The sequence below is a fragment of the Pinus tabuliformis genome, chromosome 7 (genome assembly GCF_031772625.1).
Source record: "Pinus tabuliformis cultivar Carrire ecotype Pingquan chromosome 7, CPIR1, whole genome shotgun sequence".
NCBI classification, from domain to species: Eukaryota; Viridiplantae; Streptophyta; class Pinopsida; order Pinales; family Pinaceae; genus Pinus; species Pinus tabuliformis.
The window spans coordinates 1,845,641,394-1,845,664,393 of NC_142293.1; the positions used below are offsets into that span (position 1 = coordinate 1,845,641,394).

The following is a 23,000-nucleotide window of genomic DNA, read 5'->3' on the forward strand; positions in this document are numbered from 1 at the left end:
ATTTGACAATCTATTACTAACATTGTTATGTCTAGCTATATTGAATCATAGTGATTCTTGTTTTGGGCGATTCATCACTTGATAAATCTACCCACCCCACTCATATTCTTAACTGATTGTATAGAACCATAGACAGGTTCTCGGAAAACCCTAACCTGAGGGTATGCTAATGTGAATGTTTGAAACCCTAAACTGCTTAGGGATATTGTGAAATGCTATTTGAAGTTTTATTGATGATGACATGTTTGGGATTTTGGTATGATCAAGAAAACCTAACCTAGGGTTGAATGATAAGGTCTAAAATCCTAAACCTTTGTAGTATTGGTAATTTTTGGGTTTGCTATATTGAAACTCTAACTCATTAGGATTTTATGGAATGTGTAAGCAAGACCCTTGTAATGTCTTAGAAATGATTTCCTTGGTATGTGTGTGTTTCTCTGATCAAACCCTAGTCTAATCAAGGTTGTTATCTCTTATTGATATTTTGTAATGTTGGGTTTGACTAACACATGATATGAAATGCCTTTGCATGATGATGAAACCCTAGGTATATATAGATATGTCCTTTTGGTCAAAACCCTAGCTTGGTCTAGGTCAATATATGTCTAATATATTAATGTTGTCGGACATATGATATGCTTATGCATGGTAATGAATTCCTAGATACATGTGTTGACCTAGTTATTGATGGTCACAAGTCTTAGGATTTAGTATAAGTCCTTGTCTAAGATTCTATGATGATGATATTTGGAAATCTAGGGTTTTGCAACTAAACCCTAGTAGGAATTAAATTCTCTAGTATGTGTGATATAACAATCTGAGATCTATTTATATAATGATTGTTGAGATTGTGAAAATGAAATTCTAGGGTTATGGAGTTGAACCTTAGTAGAAGTAAAATCTCTAATGACAATATGATGATTTGAGATTTGTGTAAGATTGTTGAAATCTGAGTTTTGGTTGAGATTGATGGTTGATTGAAAATCTAGGGTTTGCAACTAACCCTAGTGGAAGCTAGTCATGTTAATGACTAAAGCTGTGATTGACTTTGATTGATTCTTTTGTATGAAATCTAGGATTTATATGAAACCCTAGTGGAAATCTAACATATGAACTCTGAAAGTTGTTAGATGCCTTGTAGATCTATATTTGTTTGAATTGTTTCTAGGGTTTGCTATATGTTGTAGTAGGGTATGTTACACCTTTGAAAGAAACATTGAAACCCTAGATGGAATGAAAGTTGTTATGAAGTAGTCTAGGGTTTATGACAAAGTCCCTAGCAAGATGTTGAAGAGTATTTATCAATGTTGTGAACATCGACATTGGGATAAAATCGACAAGGGTTCGGAAAATCAAAACATCGTAAAAATCGGGAAAATATCGGTAAAAAATCGGCAAACATCGGCAAAATTAAGATGCCATAAAAATATCTTTAAAAATCGGCAAACATCAGCTAGGCCAAAAAATCGTGATTTTGAGATAAAATCGGGATGTTATCGAGATGTTCGCAACACTGGTATTTATTTCTTGTTTTGGTATCTGATATGTATAAAGTTGAAATGCTTCCGTGATTTTGATATGGTTAACTTCATGCTTCTATAGATTTGGTTGTACTTGCTATCTAAGTTGTGCAAGTACACAATCTTCAATTTGGTGATGATGCTTGATGTGATAAGCATGATGATAACTCTGATGAAATGGTTGGAAGCCACGAAAGATTCTCCGATGACGAAAAGAAGAAGCTGATATCCTTGACAAAGCTCGAATAGAAGAGATCTCCCTAAATATTAAGAGGGAGTCTCAATAAAGAGATGCTTCTTGGTTGAGAGGGAGGGCATAGCTTGGTTTTGATTGAAGAATGAATTTCGGAGGATATGTTGTAGTATGAGAAGTAGGAAAAGAAAGTGTATAATGGAGGAATCTTTTGTTAGAGATTCGGTTGATAGTCCTACTATGAAAAGTTGAGAAGCAACATCAAGACCCCGGAGCTTTGTATTTGATTATGTACATATGAAAATATATTATTGATTGGGGTTGTGTTTGTACAGGTAAATCTCTCGAAGGATTTAATAACATGTTGGTTACCAATTAGTTTCATTGGGAGAGATTGGTCATCCTTGATCCTTTGTGTTGATGTCTAGGTCTTAAAGTTGGAAAGGCGGTGTTGATTAAAGAGCTCTATTTTTGATACACACCTAGATCTTTGGTTTGGTGGTTAGCAAGTAAGCTTGATGGTACCTAGAGGGGCTGAAAGCTTGAGTCCACCTTATTCCCACTTGGATAGATTGCCCTGGTCAGGAATCTAGTTCGTGGCATTGCGGTGCCTAAATTGTTGAGAGACCAATGGATAGATTGCCTTGGTCAGGAATCTAGTCCATGGCATTACGGTGCCTAAAGTTCTTCATTGTTCATATAGTTTGAGATCTTCCATTGTACTTGTATATGATGAATACCTCCCTAGTTAAGAGGGAGTGTTGGAAAATGTAACTAGGTTCGGTCTTCATTTAATGTATTTGAGTCATCTTGTAATGTACTTGTCAAAAGAATAAAGAAAAGAATTTTATTATTACTATTGTGACTTATTAAAGCACGGGTTTCATGCTTGGGTCACCATGTTTTAGGTCAAAGTACCCATTGAGGTCTTCTAGGATTTATTCTAAGTCAATAGAGTCATTGTACTTTTAAAGAGACCCTTCTTGGGCTTTTGAATCGTGTAAAAAGGTTAGGTATTGAGTCAAATATGATTTACCTATTCTCCACACCATGTCGGCCTAGAAGAGATCAAGTCGGCCTAAGGACCCTATTCGACCTCACATGGAGCCTATAAATACAAGCAAGTCGAAGTCATTTGGAACATACTCTCTCGTAAGAAGTTCGATATCTCTTGTACCTAGGAAAGGTGTGAAGTCTGTTGCCAGGAAGCCGAAGGAAGTGCGAGTTGGGTGGAGTCTAAGGAGAAGAAGAAAATCAAAATTTTGGTGCCTCTCTCTCTTTGTCTTGGGCCCTAGATTGGGAGATCGAATTCTTCCAAGTTTCACTGTTGTCGGAAGTTGTTGCCTAGTCGAAGTTGCTAGAAGGGGTCGAAGATCTGGGAGGCTGACTTGGTTTGGAGGGAAGGTCTTAGTCTTTGTCTAGGGTGAAGAGTCTCAAAGAATACTATTGAAAGGAAGAATTTCTTGATTGGGTTTTCCCCTCGAAGGGGGTTTTGCCTTGGCATAGTGCCTACATCTGGTGTCTATTGTTTTATGTGTTGCTGCTTTGGTAATTGCTTGATGAACTAAAAGTAAAGAAGATATATAAAATCGTAATAACAAGAAACATCACAAGTAATTATCAAGAATAAGAAAGTCTTTCTGCCTTCCCGATTTTCTAACAATATCCTCATAAGCCCGATCACAATAATGACTCAACAACCTCAAGTTGTAGTGCACACAAACCAAGCTTTCTGCCCGGTTTTCATTGAGTCTGTTTCTTCTCACATTATGAATGAAGCTGTAGGTGTTCCAACACCTCTCTGTAGAAGAAGTACCTACAACCTGTGAGAGATCTTCTTTTACCAATTTTGGCAAAAGTCCCATGCCGCCATATGCTTCCCACCATGTGAGAGTATCAATCTGCTCTATCTTCCATTGCATGCAAAGAACCAAAGGAACTAGTGGAATTGAAGTATCTGCCTAATTCAAGACGCAGATTAGCACACTCCTCCTTGTTAGCGACCAACTTATCTAATGCTTCCATATATCCTTTAGATACCTCTGGATCTATATGGGGTTTGATCCTAAGCCCACCCCCAGGTGCAGGTTGGCCCAACCAAGATGGAGAGTAGTATTTTGGCATAAGGATATATGCCAAGGAATGTAGTGGAACATTAAGTTTATTCCACCGTGCACAGACACAATTGTGAATCATTGTATACAAGTTGGGATCATTTTCCTGAACAATATCTTTTCTTTGCCCCAACATGTTATCCATCTTCTCATACACCTCCCCAATTGCTAGTTTCTCTGTATCTGCAAAACGAATCATGCTATAAATGGGCTTGGTGACTTGCAAAACTTCCTTCACACGTGTCCAAAATAGACCATCAAGAGTGGTCTCCTCCACCTGTTCAAAACCTTGCTTGTCAACTGCAGTTGGAGCCTTGTCCTTTAATACCTGTGAGTGTTGACTTGATACCATGCTAGCCAATGACTCTCTTACAAGTCTTACCTTCAAAAGGCGCCTGAAGGTGAGGTAATAGCTAGCAAATCTAGTCTTCACAATCTTCAACAACTCCAATCTTGAGTGACTGCGGAAAAGCCCATGGGTATTGCTATGATTTGTAATAAATTTTATATTTTTTTTGCCTCTCTTGTACAAATCACCAATCCATTTGTATTGATGGTTTTTGTTCTTAATAATATCATGCATCAAAAGGTTCACCCAAATCAAAATATGTTGGGGTATCTATCCTCAATAATTGCTCCCGGTGCCTTACAATTAACAACATTATCAGTGATGATTTGGATGACATTGTATGGCCCAATACGTTCAATTGTTTCAAGTAATGGTTCTGCAATGTTGATGGCGGTCTTGAACTTTTCTAAGTAATCATATGTTGAAAGGAAGATTGCACCATTAACAGACACAACAAGAACACTTATCAATGGCTTTCCTTTTACATTTGTCCATCCATCAGATACAATGGACACCCCATGCTCATTCCAAGAATTTGTCATTTTACTCAAAGAATGTGCTATTTTTTCTTTTTCATGATCAAGTCCCATGGTTCTAGCCTTGTCATACCCAGGGCTCTTGTATCCTTTGGGGGCATCATTAATGGTAGAAACCATTTCATGCCAATAAGGTGAGCGAAGAACATTGAATGGTATCCCACATGCATAGAGAAATCAGTAAATTTTTGAATCCACATCATTCCTACACCCTTCGTCAAGGAAATCTGATATGGTTCTACGCCTTAAAGAGATGTTTGTTCTTGTGCCTCCATATCCACTGCCATGGGAGGATGTTGATGGAGTTCTTTGTGCATGTGATTGTGGGCTATGTTCAAAGACACCCTTTGATCTTTTAGATCTGTATTGGGCTTCCTCCTCTTCCCTTATGTATTTGGCTCTTTGTGTTGTTGACACACTTACACAAGCTCTGATTCCTATTTGTTTATCTCCATCCCATGGCCTTTTCCCATAGAGGTGCCTTTTGGCACGGGTGTATGAACCTGTGTAAGTGTTTTTGCAATGGAGGCATGTAAATTTAGTGGTTCCACCCCCTTTCCCTCCTTCAGGCCTAGAAACATATTTCCACAATGGGGTTTGGTCTGGTTTGGTTTTTGTGCCCTCTTCACTCTCCTCTTCCTCATAACCAAGGTACTCCTCCGCTCCAGGGTTTTCATCAAATCTACTAAAACCCACTTCTTCATCCTCTTCATCATGATCAACCCTCCTCCTACTTTCCAACACCATAATAACAAAAAAAGGAACCAACAACAAGAGAATGCCAAGCCATATAGCCATGACGTTTGAAGTTTTTTGCCCGCAATAAAATGGAGGAATGGGAGTGGGAAAGAGAGAAGAGAACATTTTCATTTATCAATGAACATATAAAAAACACAAATGCTAGATTAGAGTGTAGATCCTACCTCTTTGGTCTTCAATCCCAAACTCCAATCTCCCTTGCAAGCTCCTCAAGCTCCCTCAATCTCTCTCCTCAACTCAAGATCTAAGCTCTCTCTTGCTCTCTCCAAGATTTATCTTACTCTCTCACAAAGGCAAATGATGAATAATGGGAGGGGGGGGAGGGCCTTATAACTTTTTTCCCCTCCCCTTCGCTCCCCGTTCACCGAGCGACTTTTTCATCGGCGGGAGTTAAAAATTAAAGGAGGTGCGGCCGGGGAGAGATCGCTTCCCGACCGCACCCTCCTTTAATTTTTCACTCCCGAAATTCACTCCCGCAGGGAGCGAATTCAGGAGTGTGCTCTCGAGTGGAGCACGATTCAAGAGTAGATTCGAGGGAGGGGAGGGCGCTCCCCCACAACCTTGTTCCCCATAGTGGGTTTTGCCTTGGTCTCCGACCAATCCTGGTGTCTCTATGTGTGAATGTTTTTCTGCTATTGTTCCTTTATGTTCCGCTTTATTGATGATGATATTATTCTTTCTACATAGTTGCATATGTTGCTGAATAATGGTGTAAATCTAAATAATGTAATGATGTTATGGGGTGAATTTAATATGGGAACAATGAAATGCAATTATCAAAGCAAAGAACAATATAGCCCGAAGAAAATTAACATGGTATCAAAGATGGGATGAAGAAAAGTCATTGGAGATCACCCCTATGAATACACCTTTGAAGGATGCAAGAGAAAATGGAGGAGACCTAAAAGAATACTAGGGTTTGAAGGAAACCCTAGGCAATTTGGTTATTAGGGTTTGATAGATATTATGAGGTTAGGGTTTGGAATAAACCCTGGTTTATGGCAAAGATTTGAGATATACAATCTAGAGACCCTAGCATTATCAATGTAAAGATTTTCAAGCTCTTGTGACATATTTGTTGAAGCCCTATATGGGATAGTCTCTATTAGGCTTGATTGCTGATTGAGTTGGTAAATATATTGAAGGCAACAATGTCATATGGTCAATGGATAATCATGGCTCTTGAAGGCTGGTTCAAGAGGGAGATGATCACCTCTCATTGAAGATAAGTACTTTTCGATTTATGGTTTGACCAGTTGGATGGCAAAACCTGTTCAGACTGACCTCTTGAACAGTTCTATAACTGCACCGGTCGGTTTGGTACTGGTTCAATAAAGTTGCGTACAACGTAGCACATGGGGCCTATTTTGTGCCTTTTAAATTTTTTTGCCTTAGCTAGGTACTGGCCTACAATAGGTGCCTAATATTCATGTCTATGGCACTACTATTGCTATGCAATTCATGGTAATGTTAAATTCTTAAACTAAAAGTGACATCCTCCTTTATACTTCATTTTAATCCTTTCCTTTTACTTAAATTTTTAACATTACCATGAAATGACTTAGGATGTTTGAGAGGTGCCGACCTCATTGAATTTCATATGTAGAAAGTGGAATTTTAGATCTCACTCAAAATCCAGCAGACTTAAAAGTTTTTCAGGATTTCAGAATTGGGGGCTTGCAATGTTTCCATTGGATTTTGTCATGTACGAGAGTATGGAACTAGTATTTAATCAAGAGCACCAATCCCTGTATGCACCTTGATGATATTGGCATTGATTGTTGAACTCCTCTATCATGACCCTACTAAAAATGTACCCATCACTCAACAAAATATTGAATTGACATGCTTAGCATTTTTTATCTCATTTTAATGCTTTGAGGGATGATATTGATGATGCAAATCCCAAGATAGGCAAAGATTTTGAGGATATGTAGGTATTTGTTGTAGCATGATTTTTTTTGGATGTTAGAGGCCATCTAGGGCTCGTTTTTTGATGTATTTTTCGGTTCAAAGATGTATTGCACTCAATGTTATTTTGGTTATGTTCACCCTTGCATGCTCTATAAATGAGATCTTTTCCTTATTTGTGTATAAATGGTTTCGATTCATATGGATGCACACGAATATATTTGTTTTCTTTAAAATTTGAATATTTTATGTGTTTTTGGTTGACCGATTTTCTTACTGGTTCCGGTCCGGTTCTGACCAGTTTTCGATTCGAGGGGTCTACCGGTTCAATGACTGGTCTGGTTTTGATAACATTGGCTTGTACCCAACTGCGACTAGAATTCGGCCTCCACAAGGATTGCAACTTGATCTTTGACAAAGCTCAGACTCCAACTAGAGCGGGTCTATAATTTAGCCTCTGACCAGCACTGCAACTCAACCTCTAACCGAGACTGCAACTCGGCCTCTAACTAGGACAAAAACTCGGCCTTAAACTAGGATAGAAACTCAGCCTTAAACTATGACAAAAAATTGGCCTTAAACTAGAACAAGTCCAACAAAACTCGATCCAACGACCCCTGAACTCAACCTCCTTAATAACATAACTTGCCTTCTTGAACGGACCTTGAACTCGACCTCCTTAACAACGAAACTCGGCCTCAACAGGCCTCAAATGTAACATAAACCCTTCCCAAGAATTATACCAAAAGACCTTACACATAAAGCTCCTTGATCTCCTAAAAACAAATTCGAATGCTTGAGCGGTGGCTAGAAATGCTCTCTCACGCCTATTTATAGTGCATATGGGGTCTGGGTAGGGCCGATTTGTCCATTGGCTGGGTTGATTTGCGCAACTGGTAGAATGTATAATGAATATTCAAAAAATTAATTCTCCTCAACCCTAAGGAGTTAGAAGGCATACCATATATAGTTGGGAAGGTCTTGGAATAAGCTTTCCAACCAATATATCCTATGCTTCCATTTGAGCTAGGGTATCCAAATGGTGCCTGCTTGTACTTTGGTTGGGTCATTATGACAAAATATTTCATATCTCATTCTCATGGAATTAGGAGTGCCATATACTATTGGAGAAGTCTTAGAATATGTTATTTGACTATGTATCTTTATGTTTCATTTGGACAGACTTTGACACCAATAACAACCATTTTCAACAAATACACCAACTGGATGCTTGCGGCTTTCCTATAGCCTATAGTATTCCCATCTAGGGCTGTCAAAGAGATGCCACCCACTCTATTCCCGCTAGACCTTGATGATTTATTGATTAAAACCTAAGTCATCGGGTTCGGCAAATTTTAATGTAGAAATTCAAAATTTGCCGAACCTGAAACCAAATCGAATTTGTTCATTTAAATTCGTTGGAAAAATTCAAATTAAACACAAACGTGAACCTGAAAATAATATTCAAATGGATTCAACGAGGGTTTAATCCTATTTAAAATTTGTTCATTTAAATTTGCCGGCAAAATTCAAATTGAACACAAATGCAAACCTGAAATTAATATTCTAATGAGTTCAACGAGGGTTTAATCATTTTTTTTAAAATAAGGACATAAATTCTTGAAGTCTACGTTCTGTGTAGTTCAAATTGAAGTGTAGATATATGTAAAAAAATCATTTACATAACTTAAAAAAAAGTTTTTAAGAATCATAATTTAAATCAATGAAACTTATTTATTAATCGCAATAGCTATATAATAATATACAAATTTTAAGATAGTTATATATAAGAAAATTACACATAATAATTTAAAATTTTATGTAGTCATAATTTAAATTTATATAATTTATTTACTCATTAATATATAATAATATATAAATTTTAACATATTATAAAATTAAGTTAAAAAGGTTAATAATATGAATAATAATATATCATTAATGTGAAAATTATTTAATATTTTTATTACGTTATATATATATATCTTGTCGAACTTCAAGTCGATATTTTTTTGAGTTTGAAGATTGTCGAATTCAAACACAAACTCGAACCAGGTGACTTAGATCAAAACCAAAGTGTTAACTTATCCTATCCGTCTTTGCCTTTAATAGCATTCTCATATTTATTCAACTTAAGTTTTAACTTACACCCATATCTAAACTAGCACTAACATGTAGACCCATGGTTTTCTCTGAAACAACCTCTGTAGTCAGCCAACAATTCCTTCTCCCTAGTGCCACCTTCTTAGGTTTTAATTTGTAATTGCTTTGATGTTAAAAGTAGCTCTGTATAAGGTGCGCTGTCATAAGCATTTTACATGGTTCATCTCCATTGTGATATGTTTTCCATTAGTGACCTGATTTCCTGCAGAGGGTCCTGCAACTTCCAATATTCTACCACCTAGTTGCTAGTAACGAGATATAAAATGAGGAAGATTCCTTCTCAATCATTAGTCTAACTACATTGAGATTGATGTGAATCACCAATCCCTGTATTGGGTGGAGGAGAACAATATAGCCACTAACCATTACAGTTCATTATTAAAACTAAAGTATTTTTTGAAAATGTCTATGCTTGTATGCTTGGTTTATGTAGGAGTATGGTCAACTGCACACTCTGATTTAACCTTTTTTAAAACTGTATACAGGCACTTGGTCACTACAAGGATGCAATCGAGGACTGTAAATCAGCCATTGTTAATGATCCTGAGGTCATCTTTTTGTTTTACATTTTTTATCTTGCAAGTAAATGAAATGATGAAAAATGTTCACGCTTTCCCATATGGAGCGATCTTGCGCATGTGCAATGTGCATATTATTTCTGATGATTGGAGTTAACTTGCATGTACACTATCAGAGTGCATTCAATATATGCATGCATAACATAGGTCTGACACCATGGCAGGTTAGAGTAATAGCACGAGCACACATTACCTGCCTCAATTGCAGCTGTTGATTATAGTTATTACATGTTGAAACCAAATAGGTTCAAATGTCGTTATTAGATGGGAATGATCACATTTATATATGTAGGCTCCTACATACACGTGGTAGAAACTACAATACACACTCGTAGTATATATTTCAATGCCAGTTACACATTAGAGTGGAATATAAGAATATGGCCCTCAAATCACCTGGGAAGCTTATTAGATCAAAGTTAACTCATTTTCTTATCCAGCATACTTTTCACATTTATTTTGTGGAATCTCACTGCCTTGGATGTAGCACGTTAAATTTTTCTTGCCATCTGTGTGTTACAGGAGTTTGCTGCATGGTATAATCTGGGGAATGTGGATGTGAAAGTTCAAGACTATGATGGAGCATTAGTTGCATATGAAAGAGCTTCTGCTTTGGCACCAGGCATTGCTGGGTACCGGCTGAAACAAGCACTAGTTCTTTTTCAGGTACAAAATTATTAGCATTCTAGAAAACACACATGTTTGGTCTGCAACAGATTACCTAAATTTATTTATTTTTTGGTAGGTGGGGCTATTAAGTATTTAGACTGCTCAATTCCAAGTTCTTTTTGCACAAGGCACTATTAGCCAAAATTAGGGACATAAAATTGTTTGTTTGTAATAAATCATCAATGGTAGACTGTCATGTTCCCTATTGATTAATTGCCTAAGGGAGGACGAAGTAGCCTATCCAACCCCATAGGCTATAGTTAATGATAAAGGGGGAAACCCATTATCCAATGTTTTGGGGCAACATTGGGTAATTAGGGAAAAACTTGTGAAGAAAGCCAGAATTGGGGGCTAAACTTGTATCCCCTCACATTAAAATAAGGAGAAGAGATCCGATAAGGAATCTATAAATAAGAGAGAGGAGAAATCATTTTCTCATCATTGTGGATTGGATATTTTTATTTTTGTGAGCTGCGGCTCTGAAGGTTTTAAGACCCCTTCTTTTTCTTGTTTGGTTTCGGTGGTGATGATCCCACCCTAGCCAATCCTCTCTTTCTCTCAACTGTTTGGAACAATTTTCTGTGGCATCTTACATTTAGTTTCTGGCCAAGCAAGGGAGAAATTCTGTGGGGTTTTGGCATACTGTGCTTTCTGTGGATTTGATTAAAGGCTGCCCTGCGGCACCATTATAGAAGCAACCTGAGGAACAGCAAGGGTCAGAACAGCCCTGAACCCAAGCTCAGACTTAAAGTTAACCCTGAAGAAGGTCATCTGAGGCAGCAGAATTATTTGGGGACGAATCTTGACAGCCGAATCTTCAAAGGCCAAGCTAAGAGCAGCAAAACCCTCAACCACAAACCAGATAGCTTGTTCTGAGGTGACGAGGCCTAATTTAGTTCTATATGGAACAGCGAGGGCTCCTCCAGAGTTTAGTTGCTTCAGCGTAGGGTTTGTGTGGCTGTCCAGCAATAGGGAGGTCCCTGAGCCTCCCTTAAGGCTGCGGATATACATCACGAGGCAGCGGACCTCCTCCACCCATTCAGTGGCACTCCCGCTAATACTAATCAGTAGCAGAAAATAATTCTGATTAACTGCAAGGATTTGTGGCAGCAGGATAGGCAGCTGAAGACAACAGCAAAGGGACTGCTAGGGCATCACTTATATAGTTGTAAAGGTCAATTAGCAAACTGTCTCTAAGACAGCCAACTCTGTAAGTTGATTGGTGGATCAGAATTGTTATTGACTATTGTTGAATTCATATATAAATTGCTAGGGTATATTGAAGGGACTGTCAGTACTATGGAACCAGGCCTATCGGTGTAATATTCCTCAAATTGATTGTAAAATTGAATCTGATGTGAACTATTGATATGTTGTGAAATCTACTGTTGATTACATTGTGGTGCATTCTATATTATCTCTGCTTGAAATTGAAAGAATACTGTGAAAACCAGTAGAGTCTATCTTGTGATTTTATAACCCTAAGGGTGAAAAATTCCCTTGGGATATTACATTGACAGAATTGATAGTCACATCAGATCTATAGGAAGGTGTTCTGTATTTCTTAATATTTGGAAAGTGGACTGAACTATTCTTCCTCATTATGTGATATTGAATATGGGAGCCTCATGGACTTGCACGGGATATTAGCGTAGATGCAGGTAGCAGATGGATAACATAGGAGCTCTTAGCACCATAGGATAAAAATTTAAAACTAGTTACGAGATGAGTTCAGTTGATTACTGGTCATATAGCTGCTCTCTAAAATGACTAAAGGGGACAATGGATAGAAGCCTGTAATATAATGCAGGATTGGAGCTGGATAGGTGATTTATTTTTTGAGGTATGTGGTTTGATTCATAAGCAAAATTATTCAGGCAGATTCTTGAGCTTGTAAGTTTAAGCATTATGAACTGGCTTTGCTACTCCTTGCTGGAAGCCTGGAACTGCTCCTGGGCTATGCGAATTTTTCCTGCTACCTGCACTGGAAAAATCAATGCCTTTGCCCAGTAGTTCAATTTGCTAAGCCAACCTCTGCACAAATTTGGAAATCGTACTCCCTGACTCCCTTTGAATCTGTACGATTTCTGCCTTGCACTTCTGAGCTTCCCGCCTAATCAAAATCGCCTTGATACCATGTGAAAATTTCAACATTGAAATCCCTATTGCAACAACTAGACTTATTTCTTGTAACTATTAATTAAATTAGCAGTTTATTGCTACGTCAACAGCAAAATAAACACACTGCAATCTTCACAAAAATACTGTGGAAAATAGTAGCGCCGGAAACTAAGAAATATGCTAGCACACATAAAAATTGACACACTTATTTTTGGACAAATCCCCAGAAAAACCTAACTTGGGAAAACCAGTGCAGCAGCTGAGGGTTTTAATTATTAAGCATCAATGAAATAATCCAAGTACAATCTAGGTGTCGAAAACTAGCAATCTTACAGAGAAAATACTGGGAAAAATCTGGTGAGGAATTCCCATTGGCAAGACGACTTGTTTGGCAGTTGATTCCTCACTAGGGTGATGCAGACCTGCATAGAGCTGGTTGAACGTCCAGTTGATTCCCTACAAAGAAAACACTGGGAAAAATCTAGTGAGAAATTCCCAGTATTTTCTTTGTAGGATTGCCAGTTTTCGACACTCAGATTGTACTCAGATTATTTCATTGCTGCTTAATAATTAAAACCCTCAACTGCTGCATTGGTTTTCCCAAGTTGGGTTTTTCCGGGGATTTGTCCAAAAATAAGTGTGTCAATTTTTATGTGTACGAGCATATTTCTTAGTTTCCGACGCTACTATTTTCCACAATATTTTTGTGAAGATTGTAGTGTGTTTATTTTGTTATTGATGTAGCAATAAACTGCTAATTTAATTAATAGTTACAAGAAATAAGTCTAGTTGCTGCAATAGGATTTCAATGTTAAAATTTTCACATTGTATCAGGGCGATTTTGTTTAGGTGGGAAGCTCAGAAGTGAAAGGCAGAAATTGTACAGATTCAGAGGGAGTCATGCAGTACGATTTCCAAATTTGTGCAGAGGTTGGCTTAGCAAATCGAACTGCTGGGCAAAGGCATTGATTTTTCCAATGGACGTTCAACCCGCTCTATGCAGGTCTGCATCACCCTAGTGCAATCCCTTTTACGATCTGCTTGAATCAACTGCCAAACAAGTTCGCTTGCCTGCTGCTGACTGAGAAAATGTCTCTCTGGCACTCTGGAAAATCTTCCCGGCCTTTGGAACTGAAAACCAACTTCTCTCCAGCAAAATCAAACTGCCTCTTAGAGGCTTCTACGCAGCCTCTCTGAGGCTATCTCTACCTCTCTGCAAAGTACTCACCGGATCTGGAAAATCTTACTCTGACCTCAGTGTCTCCGCCCCTCTCTGTCTTTGCTTCCCTTCTTTGGCTCGAACTCTTCTGACAACTGTTGCTGCTCTCTGGAGAAATCAAACTGCCCAAGGAAATTGATCTCAAGTGTGTGTTCTCCATCTACCCATAGACCTCCTCTTATAATCTCCAGTTGGGACTCTAACGACCAAGTTTAAAACATAATCGATGGTTGAGATAATTTCTGGATTGATCCGTGTGATTTTCTATATGATTGGCACCTTTCTCAATTAATACTGATTAATTAACCCCTTTACCTAAGTTTAGACTTGGGAAATATTTTAAAATAGGCTAATAATCTAATTGAGACACTTCTAGGTGGAATTTCCAAAAACAATTTCTGGGTTATGGAGAATCCTGTGTTTTAGCCTCTCCACAAAGTTTTGAGACTCAAACACCTCTGATGCTACAAAAACTAACAGTTTCCTCATGAAAATGCAATGTAATATTTTACAAAATATGTTAAAAAGGGTTGAGTAAAAAAGAGACAAGGATTCCAGAGCTGAGGAGGTGGCTTGCTTGGGATATGTGAGGTTTCCTTATGTAGGAAATCTGGACTATTTGGATAGCCATTAAAGGTTGGTTGGTGTGCCTTTAATAAGTTGGTTTTCTGAATTAAATTGGGCTGCAAAGAGAAGTACAGATGCCATGTGCTTGAGAACCACAACAAGGCAAAACGACAAGAAATTTATGAATATCAAACATTTTGCAAGGTAGCAAGGACAAGGAAGTAAATCCCTGCGTAGAAAGGAAGACAACAAAGGAAAAGGAGGGGTTCGACCTTATGGAGGGAAGACTTCACACATTCACCATCGAGGCAGAGCATCTGTTCGAGCAACATTTAACAGAGAACAATGCAGAGGAGAGAAGAGCAAGGATTTGCTGAAGGGAAGAAAAGACAGTGACAACAATTGGTTGGTATGACTGGCATGAAGATGGTCTCTCCTTGGTGAGGAGCAATGCCTCTCGAGTCCTTGTAAAGCCAGAGGGTGGAGATGGTTTTTCTCTTGATTCCCTTGATGGTGTGGGTGGAGGATTGTGTCCTTGGATTCCTGGAGGGAGGACCTCTAAAGCCTTTCTTGTTGTGATTTTGTAGTGGGTTTTGGATTCCCCAAAGTGGGTGGAACCACTGTGTTTAGGGTGGAGACTTGCTTCTCTGGATTCCCTATGTGCACTTGGGTGGAGAAGAAGCCTCTTGATTCCCTGTGCATCGTTTAACTACTGAGTGGCTGGTGGGTGGAGGAAGGAGGTCCTCTGGAGTCCCGGTTTCAGTTGGCAATTGGTGTTTTAATCCTTTGAGCAAGCACCTCAGACTCTAAAATCTAGCTCGGGGGTGATAGCTGCAAGTGAGCTTTGGCTGCAACTATCTATGGTTGGGTGGAGAGTCCTTGTCCCAGACTCAGATGCCCATAAGAGATAAGTGTTCATTTATACCTGCAATTTCAATGAATGAATGTCTCTTTTCTGTTGAATGATGGCAACAATAGCTGAGTAATGCTTGTAATCATTCTATTTATATTTCATTGTATTCTGGCTTGAAACAGAGAACCCTGGTTAAAGACATTGATATATGTTGACTGTTAAATTTAAGTTGCATTGAATGGCTTGAAATGTGCATAAATTACAGTGATAATTGGAAGGGAAGGAGACCCTGTTAAATGGTTCTTGTGATTGTGATTTCCTCTTAGTGCTCTGAATGCAAGGAGGCATATATATATATATATATATATATACTGGTGTCGGAGGTGCTGAGTGTGTTTCTCTCACGTTGTTGGTGCGGGTGAGCATTGGTAAGGGCATCACGACCTTTGTTGTTTAACTAACACACTTAAATTCACTGACGAGCTGATTTAGCAGGGGTGGGACTTTGAGCATAGCAGGTCTATGGAGGAGAAACCCAAATGAGCATGCTAAACCAATCTTGTAATCAGTGTTTGATTTAAAGCATATACACACACACACATATATATATATATATATATATTTACAATTTTACAATGATGGGGACCAGGACGACGTGTTCTAGTGGTCCCCACCTCGGAGGTGTAAGAGGAGCGGCAAGGGATGCGCTAGGCTAACATGGAGGATCGCCAGGGTGCAATGATGGTTTGTGGTTCTCTCTCTCTCAAAAAGATAATGTAAATTGTCTCACTCTTTTGACAACACAAGAAGGGTTGGATTAGCATTAGCAACCACCCCCATGGGTAAGTTGGGTGTGGTTGTTACAATAAGTGACAAGTCATTATAATTTAGAACATTATATTTTTTAAATTCAATTATGTTTTCTTTATTTTGTTGTAGATGTTTGGTGGCGAAACTATGTTGCAAGGGCACAAAATTTATAGAAATTCGCCATTAGAATTCTTGGTCAGACCTGTAGCGCTTCAGGATGTGAACGCAATTGGAGTGTATTTGAGAAAATACATTCAAAAAGGCGCAACAAGTTAGAACTGTGAACTTCAACTAAACAATTACATTTATTGTAATTTATGACCCTTAAGAATCAAGACTCACTAAATTTTTTATGACACTCTTACGGGTTGGAGTTCTCATGTCTTAATGACTTGGTGTATGTCCATTGCAATGTGACTATGAATGAAATACATGGAAAGAACACCGGCTGTGGATCCATTTCCTTATATAATATTGATGTATTGTCTAAGTGGAGGGAGGAGTTTGAGGTTCCCATCGTGGAGGAGTCACTTGCATGGTTGGAGGAGGAACCAATACAACAAGAGGAACAAGAAGAGGAGTAGGATGAGGAGAATGTGCCAACATCAACATCACCTTCTACAGATATTGATGAGCATAGTTCTATACCCATCAGTCATTGTTTGACATTTGATGCAGGGCTAGGGCTTTCTGCTATTAGGGGTAGGCCTGACAAACAATCCATTTAGAAGAGTTTTTTCGGTAGAAATCACATAGGAGAAAATTTTTGTTGACGCGTCTTGAACCAGCGAGTGTGGTTCATCATCACGACCAGATGAAGATGCAGATCATGGCACAGGCTTAAATAGAGTGCGATGTAGAGACCAAAAGATCATATAATGGTTAGTTTATGAGAAATAATATTTTAATAATAAAAATCCTATATTGGCTAGTTTATGAATTATATATATATAGAGAGAGATATATATATATATATATTAATGAAGAAAAGATCGAAGAAACATAAACACTAATTAGAAACAAACAATCAAAGTCAAACAAAGATAGGGAACATAGTAAAAAAATATATAAAGAGGAGCCAGGACCTGATTATTGGGTCAAGAACCTATAACAAAATTAATAATTAATGGAGACACAAACCCAAATCAATCAAAGAGGGATGGTTAAATAAATTAGGGTCAGCCACAAAATAATAAGAACCTTAGTTAAAGACATTGATATATGTTGATTGTTAAATTTAGGTTGCATTGAATGGCTCGAAATGTGTATAAATTACAGTGATAATTGGAAGGGAAGGAGACCCTGTTAAATGGTTCTTGTGATTGTGATTTCCTCTTAGTGCTCTAAATGCAAGGAGGCATATATATATATATATATATATATACTGGTGTCGGAGGTGCTGAGTGTGTTTCTCTCACATTGTTGGTGCGGGTGAGCACTGGTAAGGGCATTACGACCTTTGTTGTTTTACTAACACACTTAAATTCACTGACAAGTTGATATAGCGGGGGTGGGACTTTGAGCATAGCAGGTCTATGGAGGAGAAACCCAAATGAGCATGCTAAACTAGTCCTGTAATCAGGCTTTGCTTTAAAGCATATACACAGATATATATTTGCAATGATGGGGACCAGGACGATGTGTTCTAGTGGTCCCCACCCCGGAGGTGTAAGAGGAGCGACAAGGGATGCGCTAGGCTAACATGGAGGATCGCCAAGGTGCAACGACGGTTTGTGGTTCTCTCTCTCTCTCTCTCTCTCTATATATATATATATATATATAAGCAAGCAAAAAGATAATGTAAATTGTCTCACTCTTTTGACAACACAAGAAGGGTTGGATTAGCAGTGGCAACCACCCCCATGGGGTAAGTTGGGTGTGGTTGTTACAATAAGTGACAAGTCATTATAATTTATAACATTATATTTTTTAAATTCAATTATGTTTTAATTGAAAGTTTAATTATGTTTTCTTTATTTTGTTGTAGGTGTTTGGTGGTGAAACTATGTTGCAAGGGCACGAAATTTATAGAAATTCGCCATTAGAATCCTTGGTCAGACCTGTAGCGCTTCAAGATGTGAACACAATTGGAGTGTGTTTGAGAAAATACATTCAAAGAAGCGCAACAAGTTAGAATTGTGAACTTCAACTGAACAATTACATTTATTGTAATTTATGACCCTTAAGAATCAAGACTCACTAAATTTTTTATGACACTCTTACGGGTTGGAGTTCTCATGTCTTAATGACTTGGTGTATGTCCATTGCAATCTGACTATGAATGAAACACATGGAAAGAACACCGGATGTGGATGCCATTTCCTTATATAATATTGATGTATTGTCTAAGTGGAGGGAGGAGTTTGAGGTTCCCATCATGGAGGAGTCACTTGCATGGTTGGAGGAGGAACCAATACAACAAGAGGAACACGAAGAGGAGTAGGAGGAGGAGAATGTGCCAACATCAACATCACCTTCTACAGAGATTGATGAGCATAGTTCTATACCCATCAGTGATTGTCTGACATTTGATGTAGGGCTAGGGCTTTCTGCTATTAGGGGTAGGCCTGACAAACAATCCATTTAGAAGAGTTTTTTTGGCAGAAATCACATAGGAGAAAATTTTTGCTGACGCGTCTTGAACCAGCTAGTGTGTTTCATCATCACGACCAGATGAAGATGCAGATCATGGCACATGCTTAAATAGAGTGCAATGTAGAGACCAAAAGATCATATAATGGCTAGTTTATGAGAAATGATATTTTAATAATAAAAATCTTATATTGGCTAGTTTATATATATATATAGATATGAAGAAAAGATCGAAAAAACATAAACACTAATCAGAAACAAACAGTCAAAGTCAAACAAAGATAGGGAACATAGTAAAAAATATATAGAGAGGAGCCAGGACCTGATTATTGGGTCAAGAACCTATAACAAAATTAATAATTAATGGAGACTCAAACCCAAATCAATCAAAGAGGGATGGTTAAATAAATTAGGGTCAACCACAAAATAATAAGGGTCTAGGGCCCCACAATCAATATAAGGAGTCAAGAAAATAAAGTTTAACAAACAATCAAAGTGGTTGAGATGAAATAATACTAAAAAGCGAAGAAAAAATAGGATAAAAATAATTTTAAAGAAGAGAAAACCGATCAAAAAACAAAACAATTCATAAAACGAAAAAAGAACCCTAAAAACAAAATAATCAGTAAATGAAAACAAACTTAGAGGACAAGACAGGGACCCAACTTCTGCTAATATTCCAACCATCGTCTCTATTTAAATTATTGGGCCTTTTCCAATTTCCAGGGTCTCCTTGAATTTACGATGATGGAAATGACTAACCTTGGTAATGACAAGGGCCTCCTCAATGCATATGTGATGCCTAGATTTTTCTGTATGTTCTGCCAAAGTAGAGGAGCGGGTCCTGCCATGCTTGATATCAGTTGCATGTTCGTGAACCCTTTGATATCAGCGAACATGCAGCTGATATCAAGCATGGCAGGACCTGCTCCTTTGGTTTGGCAGAACATGCAAAAATATCTATGCATCACATCTGCATTGAGGAGGCCCGTGTCATTGCCAAGGTTAGTCATTTCCATCATCGTAAATTTAGGGAGGCCCTGGAAATTGAAAAAAGACCCAATAATTTAAATAGAGACGATGGTTGGAATATTAGCAGAAGCTGGGTCCTTGTCCTGTCCTCTTAGTTTGTTTCTGTTTATTGATTATTTTGATTTTAGGGTTTGTTTTTTTGTTTTATGATTTATTTATTTATTTTTGATCGGTTTTCTCTTCTTTAAAAATTATTTTTATTGTATTTTTTCTTCGCTTTTTAGTATTATTTCATCTCAGCCTCTTTGATTGTTTGTTAAACTTTATTTTCTTGACTCCTTATATTGATTGCAGGGCCCTAGACCCTTATTATTTTGTGGTTGACCCTAATTTATTTAACCATCCCTCTTTGATTGATTTGGTTTTGAGTCTCCATTAATTATTAATTTTGTTATAGGTTCTTGACCCAATAATCAGGTTTTAGCTCCTCTTTATATATTTTTTGACTCTGTTCCCTGTCTTTGTTTGACTTGGACTGTTTGTTTCTGGTTAGTGTTTATGTTTTTTTCGATCTTTTCTTAATTAATATATATATTTTTTTATTTTAATAATTATAATTCATAAACTAGCCGTTATTCATAAAGTAGCGGTTATAGGATTTTTATTATAAAAATATTATTTCTCATAAACTAGCCGTTATTCATAAAGTAGCGGTTATAGGATTTTTATTATTAAAATATTATTTCTCATAAACTAGCCGTTATATGATCTTTTGGTCTCTACATCGCACTCTATTTAAGTCTGTGCCATGATCTGCATCTTCATCTGGTCCTGATGATGAACCACACTAGCTGGTTTGAAACGCGTTGGCAAAATTTTTCTCCCATGTGATTTCTACCGGAAAAACTCTTCTTAATGTAATATGGATCAGATAAGCCTGAATTCAGAAACAATCCATTATCTTTTCCTGTTAAAGCAGGAGAGGGCATTGATCTCAGATAGCTAGCTGCTAGTTTTGTTTCTTTTGCCATTGTACATATAACTCATGATGATGAGATACATGTATATATGTGATGCTATTTTGTATTGGTTCTCCACTTTTGAGTCCTTGATTGGTCCACTATCAGAGTTCAGCAGGATTTAGTATCAACTTTGATGTATCATTTTTATTTGGCATTCATTATATCATATATATCAGTGCTTTCTTCATATTTATGTGCCAACATGTTTATCTGATGTTGTTGTTGCTTTATATGTTTAAAATTATGAAAAAATGAATATATTTTGCATTTTTTAATTTTTACCCTGGTTTTCCAATCTTTGCTAGATTTTTTGCCAATGTTTCTGAAAAGATGGTTTCTGGATCCTTGCCAATTTTTTCAGTGGTGTAAATTACCAGATATAATATGCATTCTGGAGAGCTTTAATTTTTTATGGTAAAAGTCAAAATCAAAATTTATATGTGCTGTTATATGGCTGTTGTTAATTTTGCAGTTGAATAGGCCTGTAGAAGCAAGAAAATTAGTGGAAGGTCTTGTTCGTAAATATCCAAACTATGCTGAGGCACATGCTGCTTTAGCTGCCATCCTTTGGAGTGAGGATCGTCGTAGCAGTGCCGAAGATCAGTTCACAGAGGCTACCATAAGGGAACCACTATATAGAGAGATTGGGTATATGCGCTATATATTGTTACCAAAGCTTTTGTTTGATGAAAACCTTTTAATTTCACATTAACCTTTTCGAAGGTGAGATCGGTTGGTGATCAATACTTTTCAGTAGAGCTACATTCATTCTCAGGCTTTTTGCTGTAATTCCTGAATTTGTTTGTGGGTCTGTTTATAGATGGGTGAATATTGCGCTTCAGTGGCCACCCAGTATTGTTCAAGCACTCGAGAACTTCCTTTCCATTAAGTAATATTTCTGGATTATTGGCCAAGCAGGTAGTTCTTTACAGAATTGATGTTTCTTTCTGGTTGGTTTTTTGTTATTTTATTAGAACTCGTTATGCACTATTCAGTATAAAAAAGATGTGGTCAGAATATGCCCACATATTGTCTAGTCTTACAGGAGGAGCGGGGTAAACTCTTCATGTATATTTGTGTCGGAATACTTTTTAAGTAATGGAGAACTCCTTTTTTCTTTGTTTTTTTGTTTCAGTCCATTCAACCGTGGGAGATTCAGTAATGGAAGGCGTACGGAGCATTTGTCTCTTGTTGGTTCCCATTGTTTACATGCTGTATAAAACCTGGAAAGAGCAAGTTACATGTGATCCTTTTGCCTTGGCTCCCCTGTCATATCATTTCAAAAGCTTTCCACTCCTACTCATATGTGTAAAATCACAAACAGCTTACAGGTAGTCATCAGGTCTGGAAAATTGGTTTTGAAGGAGCAACGTAGTTTTAATAGAATGGAATTGCAAACATTATTTAATGTTCATATAATGTAAATCTTATATGTATGATGGGCGTTGTCAAATTATTCTATGTTTTGCCTGTTTTTTAGTTGGAATTCAGCAATATCAGTCTCTGTGAGTTCGTTAGTTAAATTGCATTTTTAAATATATAAATGCCAAATAGATTCAGCGCTTTCAAAAAATTCTTGATGTACTTGGATTATGCAGTCAAAAATGCTAACCCCACAAATCCCTGTTGAATTTCATGTTGAAAAGTACACCCAAAAAAGAGCCAGCACGTAGACTGCGGTATGTGATCCCAGTAATAAATGTGCAGTAGGTTAGTAGTGAAGTCATTAATGTCATGTAGTGGAAAGTCTTTGATATGTTTTGTTTTAACCTTCGAAGTAACGAGGTTTCATGTTGAAAAGTACACACAAAAAAGAGCCACCACGTAGACTGCGGGCATGTAATCCCAGTACTAAATGTGCAGTAGGTTAGTAGTGAAGTCATTAATGTCATGTAATGGAAAGTCTTTGATATGTTTTGTTTTAACCTTTAAAGTAACGAGGTTAGTTTTGAGAGGTGGTCTCTTTCATGACAGGTGGTGATGTATGCCTTTTATTATGATTGAGCGTCAAATACGTTACTCTCTTCTCTGCAATTCTGTTTCCAATTCTGC

The 23,000-nt window shown here is 37.5% G+C and overlaps 1 protein-coding gene across 3 annotated transcripts in view; it reads left to right on the forward strand.

The window, feature by feature from the left end:
- Positions 1-22,387, forward strand: part of LOC149255804 (small glutamine-rich tetratricopeptide repeat-containing protein 2-like) — a 65,413-nt gene extending 43,026 nt beyond the window's left edge. The window contains exons 2-6 of one of the 3 annotated variants that reach the window (XR_016267254.1): positions 10,031-10,093; positions 10,646-10,789; positions 21,421-21,671; positions 21,769-21,866; positions 22,084-22,387. Coding sequence is in view for 2 of the 3 variants with exons in the window: in XM_089460577.1 (XP_089316703.1) it covers positions 10,031-10,093; positions 10,646-10,789; positions 21,421-21,596; positions 21,769-21,841 (456 nt within the window). In the remaining variant the exon portion in view is untranslated. The remainder of the gene's footprint in view (positions 1-10,030; positions 10,094-10,645; positions 10,790-21,420; positions 21,672-21,768; positions 21,867-22,083) is intronic. The other 2 variants (XM_089460577.1, XM_089460578.1) reach the window with 2 other exon arrangements.
- Positions 22,388-23,000: the final 613 nt, after the last annotated feature.